At 40.2% G+C, this 18,404-nt stretch overlaps 2 protein-coding genes across 2 annotated transcripts; one reads left to right on the top strand and one right to left on the bottom strand.

The window, feature by feature from the left end:
- The first annotated feature begins 27 nt into the window (after window positions 1-27).
- TMEM69 (transmembrane protein 69) lies at window positions 28-4,385 on the top strand. The gene is made up of 3 exons (XM_060773419.2): window positions 28-335; window positions 1,646-1,701; window positions 2,659-4,385. The coding sequence occupies exons 2-3, from the start codon at window positions 1,651-1,653 to the stop codon at window positions 3,370-3,372; spliced, it is 765 nt and encodes a 254-aa protein (XP_060629402.1). The 5' UTR covers window positions 28-335; window positions 1,646-1,650; the 3' UTR covers window positions 3,373-4,385.
- Window positions 4,386-4,612: 227 nt separating this feature from the next.
- Window positions 4,613-17,867, bottom strand: IPP (intracisternal A particle-promoted polypeptide). The gene is made up of 9 exons (XM_060773418.2): window positions 17,827-17,867; window positions 13,420-13,753; window positions 10,620-11,051; window positions 9,677-9,832; window positions 9,404-9,571; window positions 8,425-8,562; window positions 7,875-7,997; window positions 6,531-6,751; window positions 4,613-5,801 (listed from the first exon to the last, which is right to left on the bottom strand). Exons 2-9 carry the CDS (start codon window positions 13,700-13,702, stop codon window positions 5,577-5,579), a joined length of 1,746 nt encoding a protein of 581 aa, XP_060629401.1. The 5' UTR covers window positions 13,703-13,753; window positions 17,827-17,867; the 3' UTR covers window positions 4,613-5,576.
- Window positions 17,868-18,404: the final 537 nt, after the last annotated feature.

The raw sequence follows: 18,404 nt of genomic DNA, 5'->3' as shown, positions 1-18,404 counted from the left end.
CTGACCGGAGGACAAGGCGACACGGCGGCATTAAAAGGGAACACCGAAAACTCATTCCCTCCCACAGGAATCTCCTTGGGCGACTGAGGCGTCGGAGCTCACATGGCTAGAGGTGCTTTTGTCCTATACGAAGCAGTTTTGGGAGAGACGCCGTTGTGAGTTTATCTTTCTCGGTTTCCTGAGATGCTGGGGACGCTTTTTGTGGGAAACCTGAGAGAGCCTTTGCTTCAAGGAAAGACAGCGAGCGACAACCTTCAAAGGGAAGCTCGAATGGTCCATTGAGGCGCCACCACTGCCTGCTTGTCCCTCCCTTTATTATTTCCTGCTGATAGAGGGTGAGTATAAATGGAACATATTGGTAATGGGGAAAGACTCTACACTGTAGAGTTAATGCAGTTTGGCCCTACTTCAAAAACTAAGGCCCTTCTCCACCGCCATATAAAAGATGGATTATCTGCTTTGAACTGGATTACATGGCAATGTAGACTCATATAATCCAGTTCAAAGTAGATAATGTGGATAATCTGCTTTTATAATCTGAATTATATGGCAGTGTAGAAGGGGCCTTAGTTACGCCTTTAAGCAAGTGACAGTACCTTTTGCTCTTGAAGAAAGGTGCATATATTTACAAAGGATATACATTAATTTAAACTGGCAATGGAACTAAGTATGGGCATGGTATCATAATTATAAAATTAAGCAACCGTTTTTTTAAAATGAAGAGGCATGTTTGACTCTCAGAATTTAAAAAAATAGTCCTTTGTTATTTTATAAGGAACTCAGTTAAATTTATTTTGAGTCAGAACAACATGTGGAGTTAGGGGAGGGATATCTGTATATGCTAGAGATCTTTTGGATGGAGTCAGGACTCTATCATAGCACTAAATGATGTCTAAATACAAGCTCCTTTACTTATACTATATTTATGATATTCCATCTAGGAGCCAGGAGAGTGTATAGATTAAGGAGTTGCAGACAAGTTCCCTGACATTTGATTTTGTGGGTGAAAACAGTTTCCAGTGTTGAGGCTTTTTACAGCACTATTGATTCATGGACTGTATAGAATTTAATCTTGCAAGTAGGCTAGGGATTGTGGTGCAGCTGGCTGAGTGTCAGCTGCATTAAGATCACTCTGACCAAAAAGGTCATGAGTTCGAAGCCAGCCCGGATTGGAGTGGGTTTCCAACCAATTGTATGTAGCCTGTTGTCGACCTTTGCAACCCGAAAGACAGTTGTATCTGTCAAGTAGGAAAATAAGGTACCACCTTAAAGTGTGGGGAGGCTTAATTAACTGATTTATGAGACCATAAAGAAAACTCCAGCAAAGCATTCCAGCGGGGAAGCATGCGGAGAATGTGGAAGTGCTTCATCAGCGTCGCAGATGGACGATGAAAACGACAGCTCCCCTGGCGGCCAGAAAAAGTTAAATAGCCTCTGTCTATGTCTGCATATGTTTGTATGTCAAAAATTGGCATTGAATATTTACCATATATGTGTATACTGTAATCCGCTCTGAGTCCCCTGTGGGGTGAGAAGGGCGGAATATAAAAGCTGTAAATAAAAATAAATAATAAATAAATAGAGGTACTGTATTTTGGATTTCACTTGGCTGTGCTATTCAGTGAACCTTTTCTCTGTCTTTCAGAGCTAATGAAAATGTTCCCTCTACTACAACGCTGTTGCTCTCAAATTCCTTTGAAGGTAATGTTTTCCCAAACCATTTTGGTGTCTGTACACAAACCAGATTTCCAAGCTACTTTGGTTAAAACATTAGGAGTAAAATGTCAAAGCACATCTTGTCACTGTAGTGTTTTCTTCTATGAATTACTCAAATACTCGGATGAAAGTCATCTATAAAGACTAACTTATCAATGAAGGATTACATGTGTCTATATGGTTACATGTCCTATTTCTAACACTTGGTGCTGACTGTTTCAAAGCCTCTATTAGGCCACATGGGCCATCCCTGTAACAGGATTAGAGGGAGAAGATAGCCTTCTTGCCTGGTTTTGTATACCAATCCCTCAGAAGGGTAGGCAGATGGAAACACTAGGAAGCCTCCACAAGTGGTTCTCCTTTAAAACAAGATTTAGCCACACCCACATTTTATTTCATCTTCCAAAGGTTTTCATAAGGGATAGACTCTCTGGAGTTCATCCCTTTCTGATCTGCAGCTATGCTGCTAGGTCAGAAATCTACCATGCCTTTTCTGTCACACTAGTATTTGGGGTGCAAAGTAAAAAAAAGAATTAATATGGCAGCTTTGCAACCAACCAAAACAATATGAGACGGCATAGGTGTCTCTAAAAGTATGTCTTCAGCTCCATGATGACATGACCCTAGTCTCGCACAATTCCTAACAGCTAGTAAGCTGTCTGGGATTTCTGGGAGTTGAAATCTAAAACACCTACAGAGCCAAAGTTTGCCTATGCCTGATAATCACTGACTTGAAATCCCATCCCCTTCCTTCACTCACATATTCTAAACAACCATATTACAACAAGGACTAATTTTATTGGACATTCCTTAAATTTTCTCAGGAAAATGCCCATTCCTTTCCATAGATCATTTTATAAATCCTAACATTTGCAAGCTACACATTAAAAGGCCACACACCTGAATGTCATGCAGTAATGGGTTTTTGCATTGTGTTTTCAGATTGCCTGTGTTCAAAGACTTCCACAGCCAGGAAGGACTCAAGCTATCTACTCTCCTGTCCACTTCAAAGGTGGCCTGAATGTACTGCCAAATTTGCAGCTATTAAAGCAGACATCAGCTTATACGATCAAGGTACAGCATTTCCATTGCTCCTTCTGCAACTGGAAGAAAAAGAAGCCTCCAGAACCTGAACCTCGCAAACTGGACTTGTTAAGATATGATATGCCATCACTCAAGGAGTCTCCAAAGTCTGCCTTATATTTGGGATTTGCAGGCTTAATCCCATTTGTTTCAATACCATTGTTCATGGCTGTGCAGGAGACCTATTATCCAGAGCTAGCGTTTGCTCAGATTGCATATGGTGCCTCTATACTCTCTTTTCTTGGAGGAATCAGGTGGGGATTTGCTCTTCCAGAAGGTAGCCCTGAAAAACCTGACTGGTTTACTCTGAGTAACAGTGTTGTTCCTTCATTACTGGCCTGGATTGCCTTGCTTTTCAAAGATGACACTACAGTAGCTGGAACCATGGTTATATTTGGCTTAGGAATAGCCCTGCATTATGATCTCTCCCTCTTTCCCACCTATCCCCGCTGGTTCAAAGCTTTGAGAGCTGTCTTAACTATAATAGCTGCAGGTTCGTTGGGGGCCACAATATATGTTGTGAACACTTATCCAGAGAAGCATTTAATTGAAAATGAAAATGAAATTAAATAATTGAAATCAATGAGCAAAAAATACAGTGGCTGTTGCAAAAGAGGGGACTCACTCACAATATTTACAAGATTCAATTGCATAAATTTGAATTTTGGCTCCATAAGGAAGACTACTGTGAGAGAAAATGGTTGCTGAGTTTCTCTGCTTTTGACTGTACAGCTGTGGAAGAAAAGGCCCAAGAGGAACATTAGAAAATACCAATATGGCATGCATACAAAATGGTGGCACCTATCACTAGGTTCTTTTTTTTAAAAAAAATTATCACGTTATATCCTGCTCCTGGGGAAAAATTACACAGAAATAAGGCCTACTAAACACATTGTTATTGTACCTAAGAAAGCATGCTTGATGTTTCAGCCTGAATATTTCAGGCATAAAAAGCAGTAAATCAGAAAGTGCTCCTTGTAGGAATACTCATTTGGAGTTCAGTATTTGAGTGAGAATATAACTTGAATCAGACCATGCATAATATTTCCAGTGGAAGGCGGCACATGTTGTCTCTGGGAATTCCACTGAGGTATTATCTCATTTAGTACCAATTCATTCTGTATATTCTTATGAGAAAAGTATTTCTTTGGTTTGCCTAACCAAACTGATATACTGCATTTCAATTTCAAAGTCATGTGGCCATCCTTTCCCTTTTAACATAATCATTTTCAGTGGAGTATTACAATAACCTGATGTTAAAATACATCTAGATATCATTGTTGGGTGTCCTTTAATAATATTTTCTATAAATGTTGTAGAAAGACATCACATCTTGTTCACCTGCAAGTGCTCACTAAAATCCAGCTGTTAGACAGGAGTTATTTAATTCTAGTGTCTAGGCTGCCAAAATGCATACTTTCTTAAGAATAAGCCCCTTAAATTCAAAAAGACTTATTTGTGAGAATTACTTATCTAGAAGTAAATTGGTTTTATACTTGAACCGTTTAGAGATTAATCTCTAACCAGAATGAAGTTTTAAGTAGCTGTATATATTTCTGGGGAAATTAAATTTTTTAAAAACCCAACTCTTGATGTGTATGTTTTTTTAAAAAAAAAACTTGTACATAGCTGGATTTTCTTTACATGCTTTAGAATATTCTGATGCCAAAGATAAGCTTTAAGTATTTACTTTCTCTGTAGATTAGTTGTTTATCTTTCATATTTAGCTTCATTTTTTGTGCAAGATGTTGATTGCTTTGCTAAATTTATAAAAGTAAAGAATCAATGCAAAACCAGGGCACATGCTTACAGATACCTTTAAAAGATGTTTAATGGGACACTTTAATGATGAAGACAGGGCTTTGGATAGAAGAAAGGAAGCTGGGCTATAATCACTATGAACTAAACATACTTGTGTTTGGATCCTTAACTTCTAGGATACTAACACTGACTAACATCTACCAGGACGATTTATTAAACAGTTTCTAGAAAATACATTTGCTCTAACGAGCTTTTGGGAGCTTAAATTCTATGGAAAGATAGGATAAAAAATGATGTCCAAAGACAGGTTCTTATTACCCACATGGAAAGACATTTCTGTATTTCAACGATAAAGCCAACGACAATTAAGAATTGTGATGGACCTTGAGGATGGAAGAAAAGGTGTAAGATGTAAACTACAAATCTCATATTGCATTCCAGTAGAAAGAAAGCTTCCATTTTTAAAAAAAAGAAACCTGCCTCCCTTTTTTATTTAAGGCATTCAGCAACTAAAACACAATTCTTGAACATATTTCTAAAGGAATAACTCCATCATCACTTTGTTGTTTTTCTCCAAGCAAAATAATTTATGCAACAGAAAGTAGAAGCCAGATCTAAAACAGTTAATGGATTTTCATGACAATAAAATGCTGGTGCTTGAGATTCTTATTAAGAATTGATGTGGCCAGGTTATCTCTAAATATATCTTACTTGAAAGAAACCTGTGTAATTCTACTTATGTCCTAGAAATGACAAAAGACTTCCAGGACAACAAAGACTTCATGTCTATGAAGAATTGCTATCAAGTTCCATATGCACTCTTGTATGGTCCACAGAGAAGAACAAAGATTTTAATTAAACCAGTAATAGTAACTGCAAAAGACATTGATTCTTGTTTTGGAAATCTAGATGCCCATGAACTGCAGACACATTTAGGAAGCTGAATCTTCATATCTCTGGCACGCAGACATTCACGCTCAAATGCTCTTTGTTTTCTAAAAAAATACTGTATTCCCTCAAAGCACTGCCACACCTCCTTCACACCGACTGGTGATCATGTTAGCAATTTCAGTCCAAGCGTCCGTATGTGGGTTATAAACCTCCACAGAGTCTGAAGTTACTGGGGCAGCTGAATCATAGCTAGCAGTCCTTCCTCCTATGGCATAAAGGAGACCGTTGACAGCCACAACACAAGCTCCGGCTCTTGGGGCTTTCATTGAAGCAACTTCCACCCATTTCTCCTGGCAGTTTAAACAAAACAGAAAAAACAGCTATGTTTTGTCCACAGAAAAGTGCTCTACATTTACATTTTACAGATATAAAATGATTTTTTCCATAGGAAAGGTTCTTTAAAATGGACCGTTTTGCTTTCTTGTGAAGTTCCAACTTCCATTAGTGACCAAGTGTAGAGAGTTGCAAGTATTCAGAACAATTCAACCACAGTACGGATTTGGAATGGAAAAAAAAGTCAACAAATACTGTATTTGATCTAGAGTAGCATTTCCTTGGATTTAAATAAGAGGGAGGTAGCACTATGATTGTTATAACAACCAATCAATTAGTGCTGTGAGAACAGCTACTATATGAAACAGGAAGGTACCGAATTCAGTTTGGTTAGAAGTGTGTACACTTACTCCTGAATAACTGACTACAGATCCACTACTCAAACTGCACCTCTGTGCATAATCATTCATAAAGAGCTCAAGTTGCATCCTTGACATTAAGTCTAGTTGTGTCTGACTCTGGGGGGGGGGGGGGTGCTCATCTCCATTTCTAAGCCGAAGAGCTGGCATTGTCCATAGACACCTCCTGGGTCATGTGGCTAGCATGACTGCATGGAGTGCCGTTATCTTCTCGCAGAAGCGGTACCTATTGATCTCACATTTGCATGAAGCTTAGCTGAACAACTCTACTGAAAATAACAAAAATTAATAGGTATTGTAATGTGATCTACAGGAAATGGACCATACCTCTTCAAAAGAGTATTTTTCAACAGTTGGAAGGGCATCTTGAGCCTCATTACATCCTCCGACGGCATAGATACAGTCATTCAGAGGAGCCACACCCAGATAGGCTCTCCTGGTACTCATTCCAGGGAGTGCAGACCAGCGCTTAGATATTGGGTCATAGGCTTCCACAGAACACAGTTCTATTCCTTCATTGCTAATACCTCCAACAACATAAATCAAACCTGAAAAATGAATGGTTTCAGTTAAACTCATACACACATAATACCTGCTACAGATCCTTGGAACATCTTATCTTCACTTCTTTTTCCAATAATACTGAGCAGAATCACTGAGATCTGCATGAGACTAAAGCCTTCCGTCTTTCTCCACTTGTACTATAGTATTTCAGATTAAGTAAATAGTGGAAGTATTTAACTTCACTCCCATTTCAGCAATATTGCTCAGTATACAATCAGAGTTAGAGATTATTTTAATATGCTTCTCCCAGCAATTATGCTACTTTTGCCATGGTTAGTATGACAGATGAAGCAGGTGGAGGAAACAAAATCTCACATTGCATAGCATTATTCCTCTCTACTCTCTTTCTAGCACTATTAACATTCAGATGGCAAGTAGAACAATAATTCTTCTGTATTCCATTTTCTAGTAAAGCTGTGCCCCCAACAGCTTGCCAAATAGATGTTTGATACGCTGATGGTATGTAAGCATGTCTCTGAATGTTTTGTATGGCAAGTGGATAACAATCTCACATTGCTGGGGAGGAGGACACCACAGACCATGTACTATCCATACCTACCTTAATGAGATTAATCTTAAATAAACAGCTCTGAGACCGCAGCCTAAAAATGCTTTTCACCCAAAGTTATTTTGCCCAATACATTACTTTTGCAGGATAATTCTTTTGCTCAAATTTGCATGATCCAAGACTGAAAGCCTCTTGCTTAATTTGCAAACAGCCATTATCAACACAATCTTATGGAGGTCTACTCAAATGCAAGACAAGGGGCCCTTCCAGATATTGTGGAAAATCCCACAATATCTGCTTTGAACTGGGTTATCTGAGTCCACACTGCCATATATTCCAGTTCAAAGCAGATAATGTGGGATTTTGTTCAGCTGAATCAAATAGTGGAAGTCAAATGGTAAGTGAACACAGGAAGCACAATATCCAGCACTAGTAACACAACAGTTAATTGTACAATGCATATAATAGCACTGCAATTTCTCTGTGGAGAATGGTGGTGTAATTGGGCATATCTACTGTCATCAGATGTATCTAGTGGGAACCATCCATTGCATGATTAGCAACTGGCAACATTTATTGAAATATTTCTATCAATTTACCTTGTATTTCACAACACCCAAAATTGTATCGTGGCACAGCCATACTGCCCACAACTTCCCAGCTATTTTCTTCAGGATCAAAGCGTTCAACTGAGGTGCCAATCTCTGCTCCAACCCAACCTCCTACAAAGCAGAGAGCGCAAGTGAGAAATACAACAGAGTCAACAGTTCACCATCTCCTTAAGGTAGTTTTATGTCTGAACTGGTTTTTAAAGGATATCATAAGCAAAAGAATGAAATGTAGCACACTAGTCTAACAGCCCAACTTACTTACATTTTCCAGGTTTCTCACCATTATCATATTCAAGCACTATCAATCAGCCTGCAATTTTCCACTACCAGGAAATCATTTTAAAGGCAAGCTGGAGATGAAGCATTACCCATCGGCAAGAATGTTTGATATTGTAATCACTAAAATTTTACTTTAGAGAAGAAATATGTTTGGGCATTGCCAAAAAGGATCCATTGCTAGCATCATGAATCTTTTGCTGTTATTTCCATGCTCAGTGGTGCATAAAACTAACAATATATTGCTCCAACTCAGACTTGCCAAAAGCATAGATGGTCCCGTAACAGGTGCATACTCCTAGACCACAGCGAGGATGGTTCATGGAAGCTACAGCAGCCCACTGCTTTGTAATAGGATCATAGCGTTCAGTGCAGTCAAATATCATGGAGTCCTTTTCACCTTAGACATAAAACAAGAGTTCAGCAAACTTAGATATGCTTTGTATAATTTTAATTTTTTTGTTTATGACAATAACAACCAATGCAACCAGAAAAGAAAAAAATGAAACCAAAATATAAGAAACAGTAACAAAAACATGAAAAGAAAGAAGGATCATTTGAATCACCAAGATTTATCTACTCAAAAGCAAAGTTTCTGAAGGTTTTGTAAGAGTGTGGGCATGTGTATGTGTATTATTTAGATATATATATATCCTGTGTATATCTAAATAATACACATACATATGCCCACACTCTTACAAAACCTTCAGAAACTTTGCTTTTGAGTAGATAAATCTTGGTGATTCAAATGAGCCTTCTTTCTTTTCATTTTTTGATACTGTTTCTTGTATTTTGGTTTCATTTGAATCACCAAGATTTATCTACTCAAAAGCAAAGTTTCTGAAGGTTTTGTAAGAGTATGGGAATGTGTATTATTTAGATATACACAGGAAGAGTTTGAAAAGAGATCATACAATAAATATAAGCTTCAGGAATGTGAACCCATCGGTGAATGTTAGCTCACTCATGCACACACTTCTGTGTGAGTCTTGTGTCTGTACAGCATGGATTTGGGAGGAGTTTGAGGGAGATGATTATCCCAGAAAATCCAACTTCCTGCCCAAATGGTGAAAATTAGCTGTTCTTTCTGAGGAACTCTGTAGATATAACTAAATTCTGGGTTTTCTGGCTCTAGAATAATATATGTACTCTGAGTTCCTACATTTAAGTAAATAATTAAAAGATGCATAACAATCATGAAAGACTAATCCCGCCTCACTCCGGCAATGTTTCACTCTTACCTCCAATGGCATAAACCATTCCTCCCAACACTGCAATTCCCAGTCCACTGCGAGCTTGGTGCAAAGAAGACACAGTAGTCCAGTACTGACTGAAAGTATCAAAACGTTCCACACAGCTGAGAGCTCTGCTGTCACTCCAGCGACCCCCCTGTAAGCGGGTGTATCCACCTTTTTGAGAAGCAGAAAAAAATAGCAGAAATGGCCTGCTTGGCCCAATGCATTTCTCAGTAGTTCTGTTTCTGAAGATATCTGAATGTTAACAAGGATCCCTACCTACAGCATAAAGGTACTTCCTGGCTTTTCTTCGTGGACGAGCCTTGGGTGTCTGCAAGAAACTGCTAATCTTGCTCTCTTTGGGAGACTTACACACTTCACAGTATTCTTTTAAGAGAGTTTGGAGAGCCACACGAAGACTGAAATCAGGAACTCCTTGGGAAGAAAAGATGATGAAAAATTTGGTAATAGCCAACTAATAAATAAATCAGAAATATGTACAGATCTTAGTGGTAACATTTTCACTGTGTTACTGGGTTTGTACCTTTCTCTATGGAAACAACTGCACTTAAAAAATGACTCAATATTTCAGATTCTTTCTAATTATTAAACGCTAACAATAAAATGCATTGTTTTTGGAAAATATTCAGATATTGTAAGACTTGTGAGAGGAAATAGGATCCAATCTTCCAATGCAGGCATGGGAAAACTTGGGACCTCCAGGTGTTTTGGACTCCAACTCCCACAATTCCTAACAGCCTACAGCATTAGGTTTTTTTTAATGTAGAAGAAACAGGATGAACCATAGTCTCTCATACATAAGCCACAATTTCTCATCTATGAGTATTTGTATAAGATGCATTCTGGAAAACTCCTGAAAACTTCTGCCTTACCTCTCATCTTGACCAGACAGTCTACTTTTGTCTTTTCCTCCAGCTGGGAAGATATCCAATGCTTCCCTGCCTGCAAAAAGTGAAATGCCACCACGTTCTGCATCATCTTACAGGCTGTTTTAATGAAACCCAGTACTACTAATAGCTGGAAACTTTCAGATAATTAGCACACTATCAAGGGTTCCAATATAGCATGGACTTAATGTAATAGAGCTCTGCTAGGGTAGTCGTTTTACAGCTGTTAAGTCGTCATATAATTAGTCCACATACTTTTAAAGATTTGAAAGGATAAAAGTCACAAATTCACACACTACTGTATACTCAGTTACCTTCTATGTATTTCAACAGTCTTTGTGGGGGTAGCAATGGAAATCTAACCGTATCCAGTACTTCCACAACATATTTCTTTCTTTTCCCTAGATCCTTCAGAATCCACTGCATTGCAGATATGAAAACTTGGTATTCATCTTCTATACTCAGCTCCTCACTTCGCAAGATCTTAATAAGCTGGTCTTTTGTCAGGGCCAGGAATTCCTCCCCATTCTGGATATCCAGGAAGTGGGCATGGATGTAATTCTCTGTAAATTCTAGGAGATCGTGGCAGGCAATTTGCTCAGAGAACTGGAAGAGTCCAATGCAGTTCACTGGATCAATCTGTCCTTTCAGAAATTCACAGCAAAGATCCACAACTTCATTGAGTTGGAACATGTCTGCTGCCACTATCAACTCCTGGACATTATTTTCACCAATGCTGACTATGCCTGAATATACAAGGGAAACAAACTGTTAGATGGCATGTCCATACAGTAACAAACAACCTGTTCACAAAAATGTCCTTGAAAAATATAATGTAGTTGTTCATTACATTATTAATATAATACAAACTCCAACATATACAGGGGAATATGTTCCCAAACTTCACATGGATACATCAAACTGCAGATAATAGTAAATTGTATTATTTTCAATGAGAGAAATGACAAAAGTACTGAGAACAGGACACACTTTGAACAGGAAGCCCTTAAGTGAATAAGTGAAGCAGTAGATAAGTAAAACTTCATGGATCAGTTCTGCAGATATGGGAGTCATGCTGGATTTTAAAAGGAAAGTTAGAGCAGGGGTCCTCAAAATATGGCCCGGGGATCAGATGCGGCCCTCCAATGTAATTTACCCAGCCTTCGCGCAGGGTCAACCTAAGTCTGAAACTACTTGAAAGCACAAACAACAACAACAACAATCCTATCTCATCAGCCAAAAGCAGGTCCACACATCCCACTGAAATATTAATAATTTTATATTTGTTAAAATTGTTCATTTTAATTATTATATTGTTTTACATGTTTTTTGCACTTCAAATAAGATATGTGCAGTGTGCATAGGAATTCATTCATGTTTTTTTTCAAATTATAATCTGGCCCTCCAACAATTTTGGGGACTATGACCTGGCCCTCTGTTTAAAAACTTTGAGGACCCCTGGTCTACACCAACTAAAATAAATGGAGTTAACAGTAAATGTAGGCGTAATTTTCTTTCGTTGCTGTTTTTACCAAACTGTATTGATATACGGTTTCTCTACAACAGACAGATAATAAGACAGTCAAACATGAACTAGCTTAATTAATAATATTTAGGAATTGCAAACTAGGATGTAAACCTATGTCTCAACTATAAAACTTCAAACAGTTTGCTGACCTCACCAAAATATTCATGTCTTAACTGAAACTGACTGTGGTTTGAAACTACAAATCACCAAATTGCAAAAAGACAGTTTGCTTCTTCATAAATACTGTCGCATACAGTTGTTAATAATAATATCACTGGGTTATGGTAACAACCATTAGCCAATAAACATTTTCAAAATCCTACATTATGGAATACGTGTGCATGATGTGTACATTCTGATCGTTTTCTATTCCAATTGCCACAGATGCAGATTCTCTACTTGCAGTGACCTCTCAAAAACTATTAAGTGTGTTGTTGAAGGCTATCATGGTCGGAATCACTGGGTTGCTGTGAATTTTCTGGGCAGTATGACCATGTTCCAGAAGCATTCTCTCCTGCCATTCTGCCCACATCTATGGCAGGTATCCTCAGAGGTTGTGAGGTCTGTTGGAAACTAGGCAAGTAAGGTTTATATATCTGTGGAATGTTCAGGGTGGGAGAAAGAACTCTTGTCTGCTTGAGACATGTGTGAATGTTGCAAATGGCCACCTTGATTAGCATTTAAGGGAACCGCTGACTGCATAGGAAAGCTGATGAAGAAACAAAGCATACAAAGGATCTACAGACCCACTAACGAAATCCAACAAATGCTACGTTCAGTAAAGGACAAGAGGGATCCTCTCACTTCTACAGGAGTCTACCGTATACCACGCAGCTGTGGACAAATCTACATAGGGACCACCAAACGCAGCATTGCCCAAGCACGAATCAAGGAACATGAAAGGCGCTGCAGACTACTTCAACCAGAGAAGTCAGCCATAGCAGAGCACCTGATGAACCAACCTGGACAGAGCATATTATTTGAGAACACAGAAATGCTGGCCCACTCTAACAACCACCATGTCAGACTACACAGAGAAGCCATTGAAATTCACAAGCATGTGGACAATTTCAACAGAAAGGAGGAAACCATGAAAATGAACAAAATCTGGCTACCAGTATTAAAAAAACCTCTAAAATCAGGACAGTAAATAAAGAGAATTCCAGACAAGAGTCAATCAGGGCAAGTTAACATCTCCCAACAAAGGATTCAGTAACCAGTCAAGCTTTGAAGCTGCAAGGCCATTAAATGCTAATCAAGCTGGCCAATTGCAACATATACACTGCCACAAGCAGAGAAGAGTTCTTTCTCCCACCCTGGACATTCCACAGATATATAAACCTCTGAAGATGCCTGCCACAGATGTGGGCAAAACATCAGGAGAGAATGCTTCTGGAACATGGTCATACAGCTCGGAAAACTCACAGCAACCCTGTTAATTAAATATTTATGAACCACAATTAGAGGTATGAAAACTTTTGAAATAATCACTATTAAAAACAGTATGTACAAACAGAGGCAAAACATTAGATCCACAAGTTTCTCATGTTACTAAAGCACTGCAAGAAAACATAAACATAATTTACCTGTGTAAATAAAGTCTAGGAGGATCTGAAATATGCCAGCATCCACGCCCATGATCTGCACAGTATCCTTTGAAGCCTCTCTCATCCCTCCAGCAAACAGAGCTGCAAAGTAAGGGCTACTTGCAGCCAAGACAAGCCGGTGGACCTTGAATACTTCTTCACCAACCTGGAGTTGCACATCACAAAAGTGGTGTCCGCATCTCATTTTGTTGATCTGGGCCAGTATGAGACGAGCATGCCTGTCTGCCAAAAATGGGGATTCGCTTGTGCTGGAACAAGCCATGACAGGGTCACAGAGAAAGCGTGCCTCTTGTAGCCATCATTTTCGGGAGAACTTGAGAAGAAACATTTTTAAAATTAGAGATGAGGTCAGTGCTGAGCAACAATAATTTAATGTAACTATATTTTAATAAAACTAATGGAGCCACCCGGTGGGGCAGTGGGTTAAACCCTTGTGCTGGCAGCACTGAAAACCAACAGGTTGGAGGTTTGGATCCAGGGAGAGCGCAGATGAGTTCCCTCTATCAGCTCCAGCTCCCCATGCAGGGACATGAGGGAAGCCTCCCACAAGGATGGAAACACATCAAAAACATCTGGGCATCCCCTGGGTAGTGTCCTTGTAGACAGCCAATTCTCTAACACCAGTTGCTCCTGACACAACCAAATAAATAAATAAATAAATCTAATCATACTTGTATATCCCAGACATTATTATTAGTAACCCATTTCCATGTATGATTTCACAACTGAAAAAGCACTAAACAGATGAGATGATCAAATGATGGATACTGAAATTTTCTTCAGGTTTTTCTATCAACTATCCAGCTGCCACTTTATTCCTTTCCTATTTCCCCTAACTTCTCTTTCTGTGCTTGATTGGCCCCATTTGATAAATAATAGAACATTATGTTCCCGTCTACACTGACTGTTTAATGCAGTCAAACTGCTGTGGCCAGATAACAAACTCACAAAAGTGCGCAAAAGAAAGCCCTTAATGTGTTCTACGGTTTGTGTAATCACCATCCTGGCCTCAAACTGGTTCCAGGATTTCCTATCATTTGCACTATGAAATCACTTTCTCCAATACCAACTTGAAACTGCTTTAAACAGTATTAACAGTGCTTAATAATCTGATTATCTATTATACAAAAAACAGAAATTGGTATCACATAGACAGGGGATATAGTTGAGTCCCTGGTGGTGCAATGCTGACAGGACTGCTGACCACCAAGTCAGTGGTTCAAATCTGGGGAGAGCAGGTTGAGCTCCCTCTGTCAGCTCCAGTTCTCCATGCAGGGACATGGGAGAAGTCTCCCACAAGGATGGTAAAACATTAAACATCGAACAACCCCTGGCCAACTTCCTTGCAGATGGCCAATTCTCTCACACCAGAAGTGACTTGCAGTTTCTCAAGTTGCTCCTGACACACACACACACACACAAATAGTGGAGCCAAAAAACACTTCTAATTTCTTCCCTCAGAAGGAACACACTGGGATACTCTTAAAAGATGGACATACGGTCAGGCAACTAGCATCCTTTTAAAGATTCCCATTACACTTTGCTGTATGGTTACAGATGCCCCTTTATCAGCTTTTCGGGGCCAAGATGTTCATGACATTTTCGTAGCACAGTTATAACATCAGGACCCAGCTGGTTTGAAAAGGACTGAAGTTGTAATCTAATCACAACACAAGGAACACAAGTGATACTCTTTTCCTTATCACTGACGACACTGCTATAGCATTACATCCCACTTCAACTACCATGGCAACAGCCTATGGAATTTGGGATTGGCAGTTTAGGGAGGAGCGTGCAGAATTCTCTGCCAGAGATCTTGGGCCTCGTGGAACCACAAGACCAGAGTGCCACAGAACGTTGCCATGGCAGCTCAAGCAGAATAAGAGTGCTACGCCAGTGCAGTGAGCTAAAGGCCATAATATCAGACACCTCTGCCTAGGTTTTTTTTTATCATGTCAGAAGCGACTTGAGAAACTGCAAGTGGTTTCTAGTGTGAAAGAAATGGCTGCTTGCAAGGATATTCCCCAGGGAACTCCAGGATGTGTTACCATCCTGTGGGAGGCTTCTCTCATGTTCCCGAAAGGGAAGCTGGAGCTGACAGATGGGAGCTCACCCTGTCTCGCGGATTCGAACTGCCAACCTTCAGATCAGCAGCTCAGCTGGCACAAGGGTTTAACCCATTGTGCACCACGGCTCCCTGCCCAGCTAGGAAGGCTTAAATATAATACTATGGTGTGTATGCATGAGCTGCAGTTTTATGTCAGGACCTTCCTTTTTATATGTGTGTGTCTGTATAAATATGCATGTATACTTGGTCGTGTCAGGAGCGATTTGAGAAACTGCAAGTCGCTTCTGGTGTAAGAGAATTGGCCGTCTGCAAGGACGTTGCCCAGGGGATGCCCGGATGATTTGATGTTTTTATCATCCTTGTGGGAGGCTTCTCTCATGTCCCTGCATGAGGAGCTGGAGCTGTTAGAGAGAGCTCATCCGCCTCTCCCTGGATTTGAACCTGTGACCTTCAGTCCTGCCAGCACAGGGGTTTAACCCACATGTATACTATTATTGTATTATTATGTAATTTATTTATATCCCACCCTTCTCACTGAAGGGGACTCGGGGTGGCTCACACACACACACATGTATGTGTACATGTAACTAAACTATACATGCATATACAGGCAGTCCCCAAGTTACAGACAAGATAGGTTCTATAGGTCTGTTCTTTCAGGAGTGAATTCCCCTTCCAAGGGGTAGGTCCCTCTCACTTCCTGCTGTCTCATCCCTGTTCTTAGCTATGGGTAGGTTGTAATTTGAATGCTTGCAACTCAGGGATTGCCTGGACCGTTAAAATACATATATTAACATGCATAAGACAATTAAAAAACAAACAAACACCAGTACCAATAAATTTAAAGTTTGAATTCATTGTACAAAACTGACTGGGAAAGCCTGTTTATGTGTGTGTGTGGTGGTGGTGGGGGGGGGGGGGGGGCTTCCACACAGATTAATAAAACTTCAAATTTTCTGCTTTGAAGTGGAATATATGGCAGTGTGGACTCAGATAACCCAGGGCCCTTCCACACAGCCCTATATCCCAGAATATAAAGGCAGAAAATCCCACAATATCTGCTTTGAACTGAGTTATCTGACTTTTGTTGTTCATTCGTTCAGTCGTCTCCGACTCTTCGTGACCTCATGGACCAGCCCACGCCAGAGCTCCCTGTCAGCCGTCACCACCCCCAGCTCCTTCAAGGTCAGCCCAGTCACTTCAAGGATGCCATCCATCCATCTTGCCCTTGGTCGGCCCCTCTTCCTTTTACCTTCCACTATCTGACTACACACTGCCATTTATTCCACTTCAAAATAGAAAATGTGAGATTTTATTCAGCTGTGTGGATGCGGCCCCAGGTCAAAGCTGATATTGTGGGATTTTCTGCCTTGATATTCAGAGATGTAGGGCTGCGTAGAAGGGCCCTGGATGGATGGTCAAATAGAGATGTTTGTGTGTAAACATATACAGTAAGTAAGTAAAGTAAGTAAGTAAGTAAGTACAGTAGATTCTTGCTTATCCAACCTTTGCTTATCCAACGTTCTGTATTATCCAGGGTGGGTGAAAGAGAGAACTGTCTGTTTTGGTACTAAATTTGTCTATACAATAATTACTACATAACGTTACTGTGTACTGAACTGCTTTTTCTGTTGATTTGTTGTAAAACATGATGTTTTGGTGCTTAATTGGTAAAATCATAAGGTAATTTGATGTTTAATGGGTTTTTCCTTGATCTCTCATTATCCAACATTTTCGCTTATCTAACTTTCTGCTGGCCTATTTATGTTGGATAAGCGAGACTCTACTGTACAGATATCTACATGCACACATAGATACATATATTTATATGCATGTGCACACACACACACATATATACAAAAATATCTGTATATGTATGCCTATCTGTGGGTATATATTGGGAGAGAAGGGGCAACTTAATTATATCGTCCTTGGGATTTGCAAAACTGGACTGGAAAACTGGGGGGAAAGGAGGGAACTTAGTGTTAAGACAACACCAAGTTCCTTTAGCCTTCCCTATTTCCTTTTAAACATATTTGTGCTCAAAGGGATGGCAGAGTTCAAGTCCACCCATCCCCCGGACGTATGGAGCCCCCTACCATGTCCCCCTTCCTCGCGAGGAGGCCCAGCACCCACCCACCTTCCCTCCCACTTCCTTCCTCCCTTCCTCTTCCTCCTAGCGGGCACCCTGTCGTTGCAATCAAAGAGGAGCAGAAGATCTACCCCTCCGCCCCTCGCAGGCAGGCATGCATTCCTTCGGGCAAAAGGAGTGGGTCCCTCCTGCACCCCCCAAAACCTCCTCTGCTCCAGCCACTTACCGCCCTGCGCAGCTGCCGGGAGGAAAGGGGCGGGGTCAAGCAGGGCGGGTACGTCACAGGGGGCGTGGCCTTCTTTCAACTACAAACCCCAGGAGCCTCTACAGCAGTGGTTCTCAACCTTCCTAATGCAATGACCCCTTAGTCCCTCATGTTGTGGTGACCCCCAACCATAATATTGTTTTTGATGCTACTTCATAACAGTCATTTTACTACTGTTATGAATCATAATATAAATATCAGATATGCAAGATGCATTTTCATTCACTGGCACAAATACCCAATGCACCCACATGTAAATGCTAGTGGGGTTGGGGGAGAATTGATTTTGTAATTTGGGAGTTGTAGTTGCTGGGATTTATAGTTCACCTACAATCAAACAGCATTCTGAACTCCACCAGCGAGTGATTTGAACCTAATTTGCCACACAGAACTCCCATGACCAACAGAAAACACTGGAAGGGTTTGGTGGGCATTGACCTTGAGTTTGGGAGCTGTAGTTCACCTATATCCAGAGAGCACTGTGGACTCACGCAATGGTGGATCTGCACCAAACTTGGCATAAATACTCAATATGTGCA

This window comes from Anolis sagrei, chromosome 4 (genome assembly GCF_037176765.1).
Source record: "Anolis sagrei isolate rAnoSag1 chromosome 4, rAnoSag1.mat, whole genome shotgun sequence".
Lineage (NCBI taxonomy): Eukaryota > Metazoa > Chordata > Lepidosauria > Squamata > Dactyloidae > Anolis > Anolis sagrei.
The sequence above is the reverse complement of the archived record's forward strand: the minus strand, read 5'-3'. Positions and strand labels throughout refer to the sequence as shown.

Bases quoted from the DNA above. Each gene is read 5' to 3' on its own strand.
- TMEM69 (XM_060773419.2), top strand. From the start codon at position 1,651: ATGAAAATGTTCCCTCTACTACAACGCTGTTGCTCTCAAATTCCTTTG. The intron at 1,702-2,658 runs GTAATGTTTTCC...TTGTGTTTTCAG, and splicing joins GCTCTCAAATTCCTTTGAAG to ATTGCCTGTGTTCAAAGACT.
- IPP (XM_060773418.2), bottom strand. From the start codon at position 13,702: ATGGCTTGTTCCAGCACAAGCGAATCCCCATTTTTGGCAGACAGGCAT. The intron at 9,833-10,619 runs GTAACTGAGTAT...TTTCTTCCCAAG, and splicing joins ACTGTTGAAATACATAGAAG to GAGTTCCTGATTTCAGTCTT. The intron at 7,998-8,424 runs GCAAGTCTGAGT...TCTGCTTTGTAG, and splicing joins CGGGACCATCTATGCTTTTG to GAGGTTGGGTTGGAGCAGAG.